The 19,487-nt window shown below is 40.3% G+C and overlaps 1 protein-coding gene across 50 annotated transcripts in view; it reads right to left on the minus strand.

Moving 5' to 3' along the window:
• RBFOX1 (RNA binding fox-1 homolog 1) overlaps positions 1 to 19,487 on the minus strand; it is a 2,027,925-nt gene that overhangs the window by 15,171 nt on the left and 1,993,267 nt on the right. For 27 of the 50 annotated variants that reach the window (XR_012000652.1, XM_072753902.1, XM_072753896.1 and 24 more), the window contains one exon: positions 3,478 to 3,530. The exons of the other annotated variants lie outside the window; for them this stretch is intronic. Coding sequence is in view for 26 of the 27 variants with exons in the window: in XM_072753902.1 (XP_072610003.1) it covers positions 3,478 to 3,530 (53 nt within the window). In the remaining variant the exon portion in view is untranslated. The remainder of the gene's footprint in view (positions 1 to 3,477; positions 3,531 to 19,487) is intronic. 50 annotated transcript variants of the gene reach the window in all.

Here is a 19,487-nt window from a genome sequence, read left to right on the forward strand (position 1 = left end):
TGATCTCCAAAACTCTCACTTGTACTCATATGCTGTGGCTATGCTGCACATGATGTTGATTTGCAGCCGAGCCTGGCCACCTCAGGCATGCGTCAACCACATGGCATTTGCAGTTGCTGCTTATTCAGCCTGAAATGCTTACAGTTCCACGATGACGTACCTGGCTTGCACCCTCATTTGATTCAGGTCCCTGCTCAAATGTCACCCTCTCAGAGAGGTCCTTTCTGCTCGCTGAACCTAAAGCATGGTATCCTATTTTCTATCTACCCCTCTGCTCCTGGATTCACTATAGCTGTTATATAACTTGACTATGCAAGCCTATTACATGCCTCTGCATCTATATGTTGGGTGACCAGTCTCCACTGGATAGGAGGCTCCTTGGAGGAAAGGCTTCTCCCGGCTTATTTAATGCTATGTCCTAAGGGCCTAGAACACTTGCTGATACACAGTGATGACTCACTACATGTTAATCAACTGAAATGAATTTCCTGCTGCTCTGCCAAAATAACTAACCTGCTTCTCGACCTTCATTCGAGTATAAGACCCATATTCTACTTCTACTACAATCACTGGCCAGTCCTGGAAAAGCTCTAGTGAATCACAGTGGCAGGCAGACCTTGGTTCTAAGAAGGGAAAATCATCTTGTCCTTTTGTTGTCTCTTCCTTGTAGGATCCTACTCATGGAAGGTTCTTGATATTACAGAATGAGAAGCTATCCGAGTGTCCAAGGTGAGGGTTGGGCACATGCATGTTGAGGGGTCAGTGCTGCTGTCAAAAGGCCAGTTGCCTGTGTCACCCATGTGAGCACTTGTCTTTCAAGAGCAACCAAACCAAAACCAAAACCAAACAACGAATATCATTGCTGGAGACACTGAATAAGAAAACAAATGTTCTTGTAAATACAGTCTCACAAACCACACAGACAAACAAGAAAAGTGTCTTCTACGTGGCAAGAGCAGAATTGACATTTTGGCATCCTCTCCAAAAGACCCAAGTGAAAATCGTCACTTTTCCTTTGGGGACAGGAAGAAAATCCCTTCAGTGCTGCAGATCCTACTGCCCAGCAATTTTCGTCTCACCATCTTTAGCCCAAGCCTCAGACAAAACTGGCCAGCTCTGCCCGATGGGCAGCTATGTAAGAATAACACATCTTTATAAGAATTTCAGTTATAAAATCCATCAAGCCCTCAAAACTGAGATTTTTAAGCATCTCATTGATTTTTTTCTTCATTTAAAAAGAGATAATTTGCCTTTTGTTGAACACTGAAATCCAGTAGATACCAGGATTCAAGGGACCTGCCCTAAGGAGTGTTGTTCTGCATGCAGGGATGGTTTTTTTGGTTAGAGTTGGGGGGGAAGTGGAGGGCGCGATGTCCCGGGTTCTCCCAGCATGGGTGCAGATGAAGCGCTTAGAGACCTCATTTAAACCATGAGTCACAACCTTTGTTGACCGACCAGTTCTGATCGTCCATATTCACTCTATGAGGAGGGAGGACTGGCTGGGAGATAATGTAACATTTGACTGATACGGGTGTCTCCTTTTTCATGCTTGGTTCAAAATGCAGAGTTCAAATTGAACCTTATGAAGCATACAACATATTATTAATATGGCCATCAAAGCAACAGGGATATCTCTCTCAATTTGAAATCTGATCAATAGCAATTCATTAAGAATTTACCAAGCAGCCACCCTGAATCAGATAAGGTAGGTGAAAACACTCGCTCTACCCAGGCAAACTTTCATTATCTGTGGCCTCTTTTAGGAATATTGTTTTGTGGACCACTTGCTTACAAGGCAGGGTTTGTTAAGTCACGGGATGAAATCAATGTCTACCTCTTGAACCTGTGACTTTGCAGTGTGTGATCTGTGATGTCCGAAGCTAATTTCACACACAGGAACAAGAGAGCATCTCCACGGGAGAGCCGAGGCTGTGCTAAGCAGCATATCCGCAAATGGCATCTATTACCATTTAAAACCAATGTTCCTCCCCACCCCAGCCAGTTACCCCTCCAGACACATGCTCCCTTTTCAAGCTTTCGAAGATGGTAAATGTCTCTTGCATCCCAGGCACATTTCCCACCGCCTCCCAGCTACGCAATGATCCATCTTCTACCGTTAAGGATTGGCGAAGTGTTAGGGATGTCACTACCTCTCATAGGGAGAAACAGATCTTTGAGGTTAGGGGTTGAGGAAGGAGAACAAGAGAGCCCTTGTCCAAGGGGTTTTATAAAAATGGAGTCAGCTGGCACTTTAAAACATGAGCATGCACACTTCTTGGGACTCCCTGGGTAAGACGTTAAGCCATGAAAAATATTGAGACCGATTCTATCAATGAAACAGGCCCGACTTTTTCGAACAGACAGGGTCGGGGACATGTGCCTAGCAATGTGTCCTCTTTTTAATTCCTTCTCACTGAAGACTCAAAGTAGGGAGTGAAGCATTTAGCAAACTAGCCTTCATTCACTGCTCCGTTGATAAAATGTGATTGGAAGTAGATGAAGTTCTATTTGCAAGGCTCCATCTAATGTAGGCTTTTGAAGGTCATGTCATATTCGACTACATGTTAATGAGCTAAACAGTCCTCCCTTGTTGGCTAGAAGCAACATCTTGGTAAGATTTCCTAGTCATGGTTTTGGTCAAAGTTTAGGCGTAAAAGCAAACAAAACAAAAAACAACCCCCCCAAACAACAAAAAAAACCCCGAATCTGTTAGCACTCACCTAATCTTGACATTTAATCAAGCAATTTCATGCTAATGAAAGTCTAAATGTAACTGTTCCAAACCACATCAAAGTAAAAAGACAGGAGTTATTTTGATGGACACATCATGCGACTGTGCAATTTCCATTTGCCAATGCCCTGATTCCAAAAGCAGAAGACTTTGTCTCTCTAAATCCTGCTATTTGTAATAAGTTTTAAAAGAAAGGAGCTAGAGGATCTTTGATTCGTAGAAGAAAGATCCCCTTCTCATGAGACAGAGACAATTCCATTCCCCAATGCCTCTAGCTTTCTGGACTCAGTCTTTTATAACCAGTCATTCAGTAAAGATCCCAAATAATTCACATATACATCTGTGTGAACCCAGACAAAATATGTCAGCATACAAGTCACACATCTGTGTCCTTAATCTCCCCTGTTCAGCATTTTAACATAAGAACACTGCTTATACCATAAGATTGTATTGTGGCTTCATTCAACAGTCTTACTTTTCTAGATCATGTTTTATTAAAACTGGAAATAAAATATCGAGTTAGCAAAATGCCTAGTATCTTTTTAGACAGCGGAGCCTAAGGCTTCAGCTATACCCCAAAGATATATGGACTTTGTTTTCGTCTTTTTTTTTTTTTTAACTCAAGTTTCTAGAGTGACCAACTGCAGCATGTGAAGGAAAAAAAAAAAAAAAAGAGAGAGAGAGAGAGAGAGAGAGAGAATACTGAGCTTTGGATGGATGCATCAAGAAGTAGCAATGTTTGTTACCTGCAGAGGTGTTACAAGAAATTTCATCTGCTGCAACGAAGACGAACTGATTTCTGGAAGAGAAGATAAAATTCACAATACTGCTCGCTCAGGGGGAAATGTGCTCTCTGCCAACTGGGTGGATGTATTCAGATGCGGGGAGGGAGGGGTGCTTCGTTTGAATGGATGTTGCAAGGAAATGTGTTGATATATCTTGGACTTCGAGAGTTTAGAGAGATCATGAAATAGGCATGCGGGGGACCTCGCCAACGGAATCATGGTGATGTCAGAACGGGAGCCATGTACACACTGTTGCACCATCATATTAATACTGAGTGTTACCAGAAAGTCATGCCAGGGTACGTTTCTAAGGCTAGGGCAACTCAAACTGTCCTTGGATTTCTGCACTCAACGGAGATTACATTTAAAGAAAATATGAACGGTCTGTTAGGAAAAAGGGGATACTGCCTACGAAAACCATAAAATTCCAGACTTTATTATTGTAGTATAATACCAAAAAAAAACTTTTTAAAGGAAATAAAAAGAAATGCTGCCATTTCAGAAGAGAATGTTATATGGTATCATATTTATGGATAATAATTTCCTCATCAGATTAGGCTGGCTACATAAAGAAGGTAAGAACACTCATCTATTGGAATAAATCCTTTCTTACCAAATTATTTTTAATGATGCAGTATTTAAAAGAAAATTAAAATGGAAAATGCTATTTTTACTTTGACTTAGTAAATCTGGAATGATGATAAAACTCTCTTAGGATGTCTCCAACCGTGGCATTTGCACAATGAAATGTGTTCTAAGTCAGATGTACTGTTTATTTCTCTAAAAATAAGATTGTCTGGGTGAGGCAGATTATAAAAATGCCCCCAATGAGATTGGCGAGGCTCTTAAATGCCTCAGAAGTGGCACGTTGGAGGCTCTGGTTCTCATTCATTAGATTTTACTGTGCCTCTGAATCATTAAGAAGCAAGATAAATGCATTTTGGGGGTCTTAGTTTGACTGGTCTCGTTCAAATGTCTTAATGATTCCAAAAGTATCTAGTGATTGAACATTTCTTAAAACACCTTAAGAGAGTTTTACTGTTGCAAGAGGTATATCCCTGGAATATAAATAGAGCTACCATTGGAAAATTCACTAGAATTTAGCATCCAGTTGAAAATCCTAGCTCTCTCCACACCAATGAAATCTAAGCAAAATTACACATGCTCTGAGAATAGTCTTCTGTATGTTTTTTTTTTCCACATAATGAAAGTCACAGTCAAGTTCACTTATCACCTCTCTTAAAAGACTAAAAGTTAGTGTCACTGTTTTTTTGCTATCTTTTTGCTTGGGTGCAGACTTTTTAAGGCCCACCAATACCTGGCTTCCAATTTCTGAGGTTTGAGGAGCAGTATAATTAATATCCCTGAAAATGAAGATGTTTGGGTTGAATATTTGTTTTGACTTGTTCACCTTTGACTTACTCCAGGGGCAGTAAGATATGGACACCCCGATTACATGCATGAGATTCATGGGTAGGCCAAACAAACACTTGGAAGGACTTCTGTTTCTAGAATGCTCACAAGAAGGACTACCATAACTGAGAGTGGCGACCTGACACTTATCCAGAGAGGCAGGCTCTTTGTTATAGCCATTCTCCTATTTATGGGGTGGCCCTCATTAGTTAAGTGGTTCTATCCAATGCAGACCCTATAATCCTAGAAGATTCTGCTACCTTGCCTCCCACTTCTGTATTTTCTCTAAGGAACTGTCCTACTTGCTAAACATTAGGAAAACCATGAGAGGCAACCAACAGATATAAAATGATGTTTGATAAACAGGGAAAACGAGTATGAATGCAACCTACAAGTATGTTCATAAAGACATTAGAACTTTTTCTTTAACTGTGCCATAATTTTCGGAAATACGATGGTCATCCCTCACGGCACTCTTCCTTAGGACATGATACTCTAACTCTGGAAAAATAACGTTATCATTTCTCCATTCCTTTCTTTTTCCTCTCTTTCGGGTAACCTATATATTTTGAATTTTTTTAGAGTGCTTTATGATTCCTGAGCAAATTTCTGAACAAAGGGATGACTCAAGAGTTGGCTCAGAAGACGGCTGACCATCAAACCAAATCTATGTCAAAGCATAAAGTTATCACCAATAGTGATATTTTAAGGAATATGCCATGGACGCTGTAGCAGTGCCAATATTAAAAAGAACATTTGCAAAAAATAGTTCTGTACTGGATATATCAGTTCTGGATTGTTTTTCTTTTTCCTTTTAAATCCACGCAAACAGTCCTACAACATCCAGGAAGATTTCCCTAACATTTCAGAAAACTGCCTTTCTATGGAGCTCATTAATTCCATGCAGTCAACTTGCATGATCAGCCTCCCACTATGCTACCCTTTCACCAACTAATTATAAGTACAATTAATAGGAAATCCCTGTAAATAATAGCCTGGGGAGGGATGCCAGGCCAGCGTGGCCCACATGTGAGGTCAGTAGAAGAATCTGGGTAGAATTATAAGGGACAGGATTCATGGCAATGTCTCTGTCCACTATGTTATACCATTTTTTATATACGATTCTGTTTCTCCCCACTTGACCTTTCAGAAAAACGATCTCTTAGCCCATAAATGGATCATCCATGACCCTCTCTGTGGAATTGTTTACCCCAAATGACCAGAGAGAAGTATGATCAAAGAGATTAATGACGTAGCTGGGAAGTGAGCTATCCCCAAGCAAGGTCAGAACAACCCGAATGACCAGAGCAGTGCAGGTGCGCTCTGGACAGTGGGCTTACTTCTCAGAGGAGAGAGGAGACTCGTACGGAGCCTGACCCCTTATGCTAACCCTAGTCTGTTCTGCATGCTCAACACAGACCAAAGACTTTAAACTTCAAAAGCAGTTATACTTGACTTTCAGCAAACTGGTTGTAGATGATAAAGTCTGACTATGTAGTTCTCAGCCTTGGCTGCACATGGTAAAGACACCTGATGCCCTTCTAAAATTCCCCGTGACCACGCTACAGCTAAGATCAGTTAAATGGGAATCTCTGTGAGTGGGTCTTGGGCACTAGTAGTTTCTAAAGAGCTGCAGGTGAGTCTCATACAAGCCAAGGTTGTATGAGGGCCACTGGTATAGCTGAATGGTTCTTACCTGGCTGCTTTGTAACCCTACAAGGAGAGGTTAAAGTAATGTTAATGCTCTTCTCTCCTGTGGTCCTAGCCTAATCGGTGTGGGGGCAGGGTGTAGAATGAGGTAGTTTAGGAGATGCTTGGCTGTCTATCAGCCACAGCGGAGAAGCACTGGGTAAGCTATAAATGCCGAGTGGAAAGGGAGTTGAATTAATGAATCTCTTGCAGCTTTTGTTTCTTTTTGCAACTTCCATTTTGCCACCCACCATGCTAGCCTCCAGGCAACCCAGTTGTGTGGCTGCTGAAGATGTAACCACAGACACACCATACATGGCCCAGGAATGGTTCCTTCTAGTTTCTGGAGACCTGAAAGAATGGACATTAAATCTCATTTTTTAAAGCAAAGCTGGTCTACAGTGGCCACGTGTCACTTTCTCTGTATCTGCTTCCTCCCCTGGACAAACTCAAGAGCATCTTTGCTGGATCTTTCCACTTTCCTCCAGAGTCTACATCTTACTCTCTTTTTCTGGCTTATTTTTTTCACCTGGAATTTTTTTCCCCTGTTTTTGAAAACTCCCTCTACTGCAGAATTTCTCAAACTTCCCTGAAGACAAGAATTGGCTAGAGTGCTTGTTAAAAATATAGATGTCTGGGTTTCAGCCCTGACTGCCTGAATCTGAACTTCCAGGAGAGAGGTGTGATCATCTTTACATTTGGCAAAAACCCAGGCCTGGTTGTTGACCAGCTCTGGGTGTCCCATTCATAGGGTCCTAGCTAAGTAGCTGCTGCTCCTGAACCTGAGAATCATGGTTCTAGGTAATTCTTACGATGGGGACATTTGGGAACATTCTTAGAAATCTCCTACAAGTTCATTCCCATTTTCATTTCGGAGCCCCAGCTTTTCCCAGGAAGACTATTTGACAGAAGCTTTGTGGGAAGGGAGAGGATTACTAATTTAAGAGAAATAATGAAATGGTTGTTTACTGAGCACAAGAGAGGAGGCTATGTTTGTCCAGTCTTTGCAATGTTGATGCCAAAGAGCCACTGGCCTAATGCCAATGGAGTATTTGCCCATGACAAGGCTGCCAAGCCTTGTATCTATGTATTAACTGATTTAATTTTCCTGACAACCCCTCTTCCTATCCCAGTCTTTACAGAAGAGGAAGCAGAGGCATAGAAGGTCATGGAACATGTGCAAGCTGTAAGTGCTGGTGGTGAAATCTGAACAAGGTTGACTTAAGACCCCCAACTCTTATTTACTCGCTAAGACTGTGCTCAGGGGCGCCCGCATGGGGGTTCTGAGTCAGCAGTGAAGTGCCAAGTCTCTACGGAAGGACTTCCTGATACTTCCCGAACCTTCTGTTCCTCCCAGAGAAAATAATACAGTATTTGGATTCCCCTTTGAGTAGGATGTTAATTGAGGCTTGAGAGAGATAATTATATTCTGCTTTAACAACTTGGGATGTGGAATGGCATGGGCCATGGTCTTTCTCTCTTTTCATCCTATTACCAGACTTCATTATGTTTTACGATGGTTTTCATAGACCAACCATCTAGACTCTGAATCTGACTCAGCTGGTGGTACATTTAAATTAGTCCTGTGACCTGCCATATCATCCTTATATCCCAGTTTTCTTCTTAGGCTAAATCTCATCTCTCTGCAATTTTCTTTCTTCTAAAAATTACCCACGGCTGAATTCTAAGAGACAAATTAAAATAGTAGCCAGCCAGGGTTACTGGAGGGAATGTGAGAAGCTGGATATCAAGACAGACTAAAACTTGTGGCGGGCAGGGGAGGGAGGACACACGGGAAATGTTCTCCCATCAAAGAACACTAGTTTTAAGTTTTACTGCTAAATATTCTGGTTGCTTCTCATTTTTTGGCCTCTTAATTCTGTTATGTCATTATTGCTACACAAAACTTGGATTGGATATCACTCACAGTAAGTCTGTTCTTGTATCCAATGCTGTGAATGTTGGATCTAGCACACACACATACGCACGCGCGCGCACACACACACACTGGTGTGATTAAAATCCCCCAAGGCTATCTACTAAAATAATCCCTAGAGCTTTAGAAGTTGTTTTTCTGGTCTGGCAGATGGAAGTCAAGATGCCCCAAGACAGTAGTGTCACAAAGTCAAATTAATTCTATCTGTAGGTTCTGGGGCACCTGTTGGTTATAAGGCAGTTTCTCAATCCCGACTGCCTATTACAAATCATACACACACACACACACACACACACACACACACACACAAAATAGTAATGACCAGGTCCATTTCCAACCTTTTAAGTCAGAATCTTTAAGAGTGGTTCCCAGGCCCAGGTATTCACAAAAAGCCACTCCAGTGATCCTGATGGGTCAGCCAGTACTGAGAACTCATATTTCGACTGAATAGTTCTTTGAACTTATGTGCCCTACCTCTGCAGAAAAGAGAGCTGTGTCTTCTGGTTTTTCAATTAAACTGCACTAGTGTTGACTGCTACAGTTTTTAATTATTAATACTTTAATTTTTGTATTATATAATTATATATATTGCTTAATATATTACTTATACTTATTAATTTTTTATAACTGTGCTTACCAAAGATGCTTCCTTTTAGATGTGTGGGACTAAGGTAGAAATGTACACTAAAATCAGGGATTTTTAAAAAATAAAAAATAAAAAAAATAAAATAAAATCAGGGATTTTTGCTGTTCATCTTAAGAAGTTGCTGGAAGGGTCATATGGCATCTAGCCATGAATGTTTTCTGAATAGTTAAACATAACATGCAGAAATAAGGTGCTTCTATTAAAATTGTTCTTACTGACTTTACTAAATAGTTGGTCTTGTTGATTCAATCCTCAGATGGTTAGTGAGGGTTTGCTACCTGCCAGGCACCCAGTAAGCCAAAGGGATAGGAGGTCGTGCTCCTGGCTGTTAAATCACCGTGGAACATCTATATTAAGCTTGGCTGTCTGGAAGCTCATATCCTAATTTATATTTCAGTTTTACTGACTAGAAAGGAGGACTTATTTGCTTGTGATCAGGATTTTGCCTCTCCCCCCCCCCACTCAGTTCTAAAACCCAAGAACTATAAAAAGCCCATTCAAATTTATATTTTCCCGTGCCTTGTTATTTCTATTTTAGTATTGAATTGCCTATGCTTCCAAGAATGAAATGGGGGTGTAAACAAACAAACCAGCAAGCAAATAAACAGATTGACTATAGAGTCCTCTGAAAGGGTCTTTCCTGATCCTTTTTATCTTATATCCTTTAACATACATTTAAGATCATTTCATTTAGCCTCAGTTGCTATTGCTAACACTGTGTGCTAAAAATAATAATAATAAACTTTAACAGGGGAAGGAGAAAAGTGCTCTGAATCTATCCCTGATTTGAATATTTTCATCTGAAACTTCTGGGCTTCAGAAATTCAAATCTAAGTGCATCTCCCCTCCCTGGAGACCTTAGGAACAGTCCATGTCTATAATTTTAGTTTTTCCAACCTTGAACAATCTCCATGGCTCCCATTAAAATTTTTTTTCTCAGCTAAAAAGAGAACTAATGGTGAATCTCGAAGCCCTGCCCTGTCACTTTCCTGGGCCTCAGTCTCTTCATTTGGAAATTGGGAACAATAATAGCAGTGTCCCTTAGATTTTTTTTTTCTTTTTGTATTTTGAGGAGACCATGAATGTGAAAGGATTTTATTTGGGAGAAAATTGCCATTTTGACTGTGTGTACTCATGAAAGATAGTCATCTTCTCTCCCCAGAGAGAGCAGCATTTGTGTTTTTATGTTTTGGGCTTCCAAGGTTTTAGGCCAAGGGGGGCATAGTCAAGACCTTTTGAGGTTACAGGTTGTATCAAAGGTAAACGGGGTCTCCTAGAAGACAAAAATCCCACCTCAGCTTTCATTGGGCAGGGCAAAGAGCAGGCACAGAGGAACCCCTAATGAGAATTAGTTTCAGACACAGGGTTAGAAGTGGGTCTGGCCAGTTCTGGGAGCAACTACATGTGTTTTCTTGGGGAAGCAGCTCTCATATAGGGCAGAGGAATCTGGGCCTGTCCAGGGTGTCCAAGCTGAGGCTCTGGAGGCCAGAGAAGCCACACTGAGAAGGTCTGCGCCCACCTATGAGTTACATATAAAATGAAGTTACTGTGATGGTGGAAAGGCCCAGAGCCCTACAAATCCTCAGGGACTTCCCCAGGCATTGGACATCTCAATAGTGGCAATAGGAAAAGAGCAACACAAACAGATTTGGTTTGACTTTTTGAAAAAGTAATTATCTGTAGAGCAACTGGTTGTACAGAAATTTACAGCAGTGGAAATGTAGGGGCTGGGTTTATGTGGGGAGAATGGTCATTTTTCCTATGATGTATCCCTAGTAGCCTGAGCTCCTCCATAGACAGGAAAGAGCATAAGGAACAGAAAAACAGGCTGTTTGATCTCATGATTTTCCCAGTTGCTTCCTCCTTCAGATTTTTTTTTTTGCCCAAACTATTTTTCTCTCAGTTTTACTGAGGTATGGCCAACAAATAAAAATTGAATACAACTGGGTTGCACAATGTGCTTTTTTAGAGGTGTATGAAGTGATGATAATATACATATACACTGTGAAATGATCACCACAATCAAGCTAATTAACACATCCATCACTTCATACAGTTACCTTTCTTTGTGGGTGGTGAGAACACTTAAATTGTATTTTAATAGCACATTTCAAGTATCCCTATTTTTATATTTCTAGAATGGAAGTCAAGATTTAAAAACAAAACAAAACATTCCGTCTATGGTCAAAAACTTATTCTAAGCCAGAAAACCTACTTCCACAGGAGCAAAACAAAATATGCCCATAGTTTAGTGATGTTAATAATAATAATGGTAATAATATTATCCTGAGTGTCAGGAGCTTTCTGTTCATGACCACCTTAGTTTCAATAACAACCCAATAGGGCAGGCATCACTCATGAGCCCCACTTTAAAGACGAGGCAGTTGGGGATCAAATAGGCTCAGTTAGCTTGCCTGTATTATCTCTATAGTAAATAATTTTAGCCTAAATCTAAATCTCTGATCATATTCTACAGATGAACAGCAAAGATTTGGTAATGCATGCATCAAAGTAGGTATACAAGACTTTGCCTCAAATTCTGACCAGACCAATTACAGGTTGTGGGCACCTGAGCAAGGTGCAGGTCCCCAGACTGTTTGTGTTATGGGGGTCCTGGAGATTGCCTATTGTAAACATGACTCACACTTGTAAGTGGGTTTAATCTTATTTGCTTGTTCTTGCCTGTATACAGTGTTTTCAAATAATACCATATGCTCTAAATCTGTTAACAAACAGCTGAGTTATTGAGAACCCCGTGGATTGTTGCTACCTCCTTTAGTTTATAAAGTAATGTTCACCTTCATCTCTTTCTGATTGGAATTGGTATTATGGTATTCATTTAGCAGATGCAAAGAGCGAGGCTCAGGAAAGGTAAGACAAATCTGATGGGAGTTTTCCAAGGTTACGTTTTACGTTAGCGTGAGTCCATCACGCAATGGGTGAGAAAATATTAACATGTAATCAGTCTCATTACCCATAAATCTTTGGGGTAAAGAAAATGATCGATGGTAGCCCTAGATTAGCTGAGGGGGAGAGTTCCCACAGGATGGATGGCAAGGGACCCTCAACCACGGATGGTTCTTACTCTCTCACTGAGAAAGGGAAAGTAGGGAGATGACTAGAAACCAACAACTTACTAAGACAGATTGTCCTATATCCTGCAAGGTTTGTGGACTGTCAACATTATTTACTGCGGATCGGGGTAGGATTGAATCTTGCCATCTATGGTGGTGCTTCTCAGATGTCATACACACCCACCCTGGCGGTCTTGAGGTGTAGATTCTGATACAACAAGGCTGGGGTGGGCTTGCAATTCTGCATTTCTCACAAGCTTCTGGGGAGGCCGACTCGGTTGGTCTGGGAATCATGTTTGCAGAGCAAAGCAAGGCTCTCAGGACCCTTACAATGACCCACCCCAATCTTGAGATTTCAGAACAGACTAAGGCAATCACTCATTACCTGTCATTCATTTTGAGATAGAGAAGTTGAAGGAAAGAATACAAAAAATAGCAGAGAAACAATCCATCATTCTGGGGAAGCTGTGGAGATGACATTGTCCCAGACACACATTTAACATGCCCCCATCCCCACCACCTGAGCTCATAGTCCACTAACTAGAAGTAGCCTGTCATCTTCTAACCTATGCAGACGTGGTAAGGAAATAAGCCCCTCATCTTTTAATGCAGTCTAAAGTCTCAAATTACAAAAGTGGACCATGAACAGAGTTGGGGATTAAGGGCATGGTGGACGCATCCAACAATCATGGTTTTCTTTTTAAAGGGATTCCATGCCTGTAAATGCAGTGGGAAGTGCTAATCCAGGTTATCAGATGTTTGGTGTATTTCTATAATCTCAGAACCAAAGCATTTCAATTAAAGTGATTAGGATAATTAAGGGAAAGGGGTGTTTAGCTTTGATTATGTCTCATCTCCCCGACACTCTACTGATCTATTTGAACATTCAATACATCCTAATGAGACAAGAATATGCCCAGGTATAATGACAAAACTGGCGAGTTAGTTACTCCTTATGGAGATTTCCTCAAGCTTTTGCCTCCAAACTACCTTCTCTCTGATTCCTTATAGTGGCCCCTACTCCTAATGTTTTCCTGTGTTAATTAAATATGAAACACACTATGGTTTTGAGGAGAATTTGATTCCAGAGGAATCAATCACTGTGATTCATGCCAGGGAGAAAAATCACGAGAAGTCATTTATTTCTTCCAATGACTGTTCATATGCACATACTGCACACAGGTACGGGAATAACGTAGATGCCACATTTAAATAGAAATCAATTCTACTGGGAAAGAATTTAAGCTTCTCTTCATAGATACAGGGTCAGAATTTCTTTTGATAACTTTAAAGGAAATACTAGAAATTTTTAATGAAAAGTTACCTCTTACCCCAAAAGATGGTCTATAGTGAATTATGCAGTGACAAAAAAAAAAAAAAAAAGGCAAAGAAGGGGACCGTGTTCACTGTTTGTTTGTCACATTCACACACTATTATATTGTGTGTCATTCTCTTCTCTTTGAGATGCTGCCTTCCATGAGGGAACCTCTGTATCTCCAGTGGAAATGGCTCCTCCAGAGGCCTCTGTGTGTGCCTTCTCATAGGAGGCTTCTGACCTGCCTCTAGAAAGTATCAGGCTTTCTCACCTGCCTGGAAACCCTTCACAGCTGAAGGGCCCTGATGGTGCTACTTAAAGGATAGGTTTTATTTGCTTCTTTGTGGCCTATCAAGTCAATGATCTGCAACCCGAGAAGTGTGTAATTAGGCCATGACATGACCAAAGGAGTTGTTACATCTTGTCTTGTCACTGGCAAAAGTGTCTACCCACATGGCTGTGACAGCTATGGTCTACTGGGTTTGGAATTTCCTTTAATGTCTCCCCAACTCCTTGTTGGTCCAGTCTGTTGACTATTACAGTCTTGGTTCCTTTTTTTAACGGCTTCAATTACATACATGTTCATCCAATAGTGCATAACAGTTAAGAAGCCATTATAGATTATGGACCAGAGGCAATTAGTTCTCGAAACAAAAATTTGAGCACTTTTAATGTGTATGTGTGTGTGCATATCTGTAAATTAAAAATAAGAGAAACTCTGGAAAATCTATTAGTAACAGCCATGTTTCTTTTCAGCACTGAAAGCTTTGTGTCCATAAACAGGAGTTTGGAAAATCATATTGATGCTACTATCAAGAGCTATACATCCTCTCCTTCATGATTGCAGAGCCCTCTCAATTGTTACCAAATATAATCATTATCGATCTGCACAGCAGGTTGGCAGAAAATATAAATATCTTTAGTTATTGTAATTTTTTTGGTGAATGCCTAATGGGAACAATTTGATCCATAGGCAAAATAGATAAATTATTCGTGGATTTGAGAACAGGAAATTCAACTTTTTCATCACTAAGTCATGTCTTAGTTATGACTATTTGAGGCTGCAAACATATCTTGTCCTGACTTTATTATCAATAGCATAAGGAGGCAGAGACAGTGCAGGACCTGGACTAATGGATATTAGATACATATTCCAATCATCAGACTTCCCAAGACATTTGGAGAATCTACCTGGGATGAGCACACATGTTCTGCTCATTCTGGGACAGTCCAGTTGAAGCCTGTTGTCCTGGACTCATTATTAATAACATTGCATCCTTTCCCTGTCTCAAGTGTTGCATTCTGGATAATCATTTCTAGGGTCACCCTCACTATACTAATCTCATCAAGTTGTTTGTTCCAATGTTCTACATAGTACCTGACTCAGAGACACTACCGAAAATAAGTGACTTCAAAATAGAAATCTACGTGGTGAAAAGGAAAAAAAAAAAAAAAAAAAAAAAAAGGTGGCAGGGATAATACTCCAGGACTGCTTAATTTAAGGAAAGCTGACCACCAAAATCTAACCACCAAAGAACTGATAAACTGAAGGGCTTACCTCCCCCCTACCCCCAAGTAGGTTTGTCTGTAACAAAACAAAAACAAAGGGAAACAAAACAAATTATTCCTGGAACTCATAGGATTAAAAATAATTAATTTGCATATAGTCCTACCTATTAAGTTTTAAAAGGCTTGTCTACCCCATACTCGAGTAGATTTGGTCACTGTTCTTCCTAAACTCTTTGACTCCAGAATCTGTTAAGGAAATAACAGATTCAAACCTCTGAATTTCAGGGATTCAGGTGGAATTAATATAACCTAGATATTTTTGGTTTCTTCAAAGCTCCTTCTTGCCATCCAGATTTAAAGCTCTTATGAGAATACATGAAAATAGAAAACATGAACACTTTATGTAGTGCCCTTTACATGCCAAATCTTTCACAGCCATTGTCTCAATACTTCCCAAATACCCTGGAAGGTGGAATCAATACACCCATAACAGATGAAGTGATGGAATGCAAAGAAATTACTTCTTAAGATTGGTCCAATAAGATGCAATAGAGCCTCGTGATTAAGGGCACAGACTTCAGCTTTCAGGCTGAGCTAAAAAACTTGCTCAATTCTCCTGAGCACCTTCCCAATCAGTAAAATGGAAGGGCAACATCACCGTATAGCGCTGGTGTGACAGGTCCATGGCACTGTGTTTGTAAAGCGCTCAGCACAGTGCATATCACCATCGTTAGTATTGTGATTATCGTAATTGTGTTGTCATTGTCCTTACAGAGATGATGATTTGAGTCAAAGATTGCTCACCTACTACATCAAACTTCAAGAAGTCTTAGTAAATCATGCAAATAATAAAGTCCTCCATTTCTGTCTAATGAACATGTTAACAGGGGCATTGTCGTATATACTGCCAAGTTTTGCTGAAGAAATTTATTTTTGTCTGGTGTGTGTGCCTTGTAATGGGAAACTCTTTCTAGTTACCCTAAAGATGCCTGGAATAATTAACTTCGCTCTCTCTTCCTGAGGGGACCCTGACTTGCCAATAACAAAACAAAACAAAACAAAACAACTCCAAATGTATCAGTTAAGAAAGTGAACTTTAAACCAAAAAGAACAATATAAATAAAATAAGAATATACTATATACATATATATATATTTTTTTCCAGCCTGGCATTCTAACAAAGCTGGACATACTTTTCTAGGCACTGGGGTATAGGATGTAAATAAAGGCATTAATGACTCATTTCTGCTACATTTCTATTACAAGTTGACAGAGTGTCTTTTCTTACATTGCAGAACCTAGGAGAATTCATCAGGGCATGTGAAATTAGCAGAAAAGATAAAGAGCTAAAGTCAAGAACAACTTGAAAAAGGCAGTGTCAACAAAGGTACCAAAAAGGAACTGCTGTTTGCTGCTGTGTTTTGACTCAAAGGTGAGAATCGGAATCTAAACTGGTTTCCTTCTGACTCTGGATCTTTGTCTCAGCTGAGAGATGCTGGGGCACGGATACACTTCTGTCCACTCTGAGCCTCCATGGGCTGAGCCCTCAGTTCCTTACTCATCCGAAAACCACCCTTGGCATCACCCAGGCTTAAAATCAGCTCATTCTATTTTTCTACAGTGGATTTCTCAGAGAAAAAAAAGTTGAAAACATAAATGAAATGTAAGAGGAAGGCTACTCTAAAGTTGCAGCATTTGTTTTGCCAAATAAAAGCACTAAAAAGAAAACTGAATGAAAAGTGGAAAAAAAAACAGGGGTGCCTGGGTGGCTCAGCTGGTTAAGTGTCCAACTCTTGATCTCAGCTCAGGTCTTGATCTCAGATTAAGTTCAAGCCCCACATTCGGCTCCATGCTGAGCTTGGAGACTTCTTTTCTTTTCTTTTTTTTTTTTTTAAGTCTTTTTAATGACCATTCTCTGTCATTATTGTTTCATAAAAGAAAACTCTTTGTAATGGCATCTGAGAAAGAAGCATGGCTAAAGCCTGACTGTTCCCAAGCCCAGGGAGCTGAAACACTCGCTCACATTATGTTGCCCCTATACACCTGTCCCGGCCCACCCAGTAAATATGTCATCCCAGGCAGTCACCAGGTCTCAAACTGGTCTTGGGAGACAGTGCTTAAAACAAAGCCCCGGGATAAGATCTGTCGATCCCTCTCTGTGCACATTACAAAGAATGAGTGCAGGGGCTTGCTGCTGATTCTTAACCAGGAACAGTTTCAACCCTTATCGAACTCGCTTCAGGTAACAGGGCTGAGGAAAACAATGGTAATTCCCTCCTTTGTCTGCTTTGCATTGTCTCCCCTCATTAAGGGACCTGCATTATCCACCGATGAAGCTTTCTGTATTCCACCCAAGAAAAAGTAAAACCGTTAAGTCCCTGAAGTACAACAATATTTTTTAAATTAACCTTTCTACAAAAACAACAGCCACAACAACAAAACCTTAGAAAAAAAAAAAAAAAAGAAAACCTCTAATGGTAAATGAAATGTCCCATTCAAGATGCTCCTCTTGTATTTTATAAGCTGACAAGCCCTTAACTTTTAGTCTATATCATTTGATAAGGACTCCAAATAAAACGCTACATCATTTTAAATGCAATTATTAGCCTTCTTGTCATGATGACATTTCTGTATTGTTTAATCTGAGTCTAAGAGGTAAAAAGTCCTAAAATACATAGGGAGTACCTACACTAAATAGAAATCAACACAAATTCTTTTACTTTTTAGATCAAACTAAGGTTTTACATAACAATTTAGTTCTATATCCTGTAGTCACGCTTATGATGAAATATTATGAGGGTAAAGAGAGGTTCTTTCCCTATCTGTCCATGTGTGTATCTTCCTCCTTCCTTCTCCCTCGCTCCTTCTTCTTCCTCCCTCTTTGTTCTTCTCTCTTTCTTTTCCATTCATGCACCCACACATCTATTCATTCGCCCATCTATGTATGTACATATGTATATTTCTATCGCTGTCACCTCCATAAATTTAAATAGGGGCAGACAGAATTCTCCATGACCTCAAACACATGCCTACTTATGCCTACTGAGTTTTAAGAAAGAACTACTCAATCTATTTCTCTCTGAAATAGCAACGTTTACTCATAGGTTAGGACTATCACATTTGACAAATGTTCTAGCATGTGGGCTTGTCACCACCTGGACTAGACCTCCTCGTATTAAGATTTACTAGATATTCCTATGAGTTCTTTGTGAAGGCTTAAGGCACAGGTGTGTATGTGTGTGTGTGTGTGTGTGTGTGTGTGCTTGTGTGCCAGTGTTTATTTTAGCATATATGTATATACACACAACACACACACGAGTATGTATATGTATTTCAAATGCAGAGAGCAAGATAATAGATATTACGGCATCTTAACTGGGTTTCTATTAAGTTGAGCTATGAAACTGCCTATCATTTTTGTCACACAAAATAGCAATTTTATATGACACGGTCTAAGACTATGTTTTCAATGAAACGTTACAATCTCAAAAAAAAAAAAAAAAAAAGAAAAGAAAACAAAATCTTGTTGTCTCTTTTGCTCAGTCTAGGGGCACCTGTGCAGCTTGGGCTATGACTGTATGTCCAAAGCTCCTGACTTTTGGGGATCTTTAAAGGAAATGCATGTTCTATGTGAAAGACGAAATGGCCCCTGGTAACTGTCAGTGCAACGGGATCATTATGAAATTTCTGAGTGAACCACCCCATTTTGCTTTCTCTCTAGCTGCTGGAATCTGGTTCCCTTCTGCCCTAATGTGGGGGACATTCTCATGCACTCATTGTTAGGAGATGTTAGAATGTTTAGCAAGCAGGACAAGCATGACAAATGTCTGCCTTTCTGGAGAGAGAACATTTTCATCAAAGCTCTATACACATCGTACATACATCCCCAAACATTTGTGGCACAAGTCACTGAACAAGGAATGTCCCCTCCCACCTGCCCCACCTCCTGGTTTGGCTGCTCACAGATGCATCAACAACCAAGTCATAAAACACAACGAAACCAAGAGCCAGTCCATAAAGAGAAGCCTGCCCCAGGCTTAATTCAAGCAAGCCATTCATCGAGCTAATGTGATGGTGGACCTGTCAAATCCAGAACGCATCACGGACACATCAGCAACACCAAGTGGCATGCAATGACCAGATGACCGTCGGCCCCACTGCCATGCTTTGCTTGGTTCAAGCTCAGAAAACAATCCCCCTTGAGAGTTTGGACAGTTAGGTTTCCCTAAGTCAAGGTGAGATTAAAATGAAGATTTGGTGAAGTCAAGTGCTTACCACGCATTTCCTAAATGCCAAGGAGAGATATTTGCCTATTCCCCTTAAATCTGTCAGTGAGACTATCAAATTACCTAGTCCAGACAGGTCTCTTTCTTTTGGGGAAATCTCTGC

Source organism: Vulpes vulpes, chromosome 3 (assembly GCF_048418805.1).
Source record: "Vulpes vulpes isolate BD-2025 chromosome 3, VulVul3, whole genome shotgun sequence".
NCBI lineage: Eukaryota > Metazoa > Chordata > Mammalia > Carnivora > Canidae > Vulpes > Vulpes vulpes.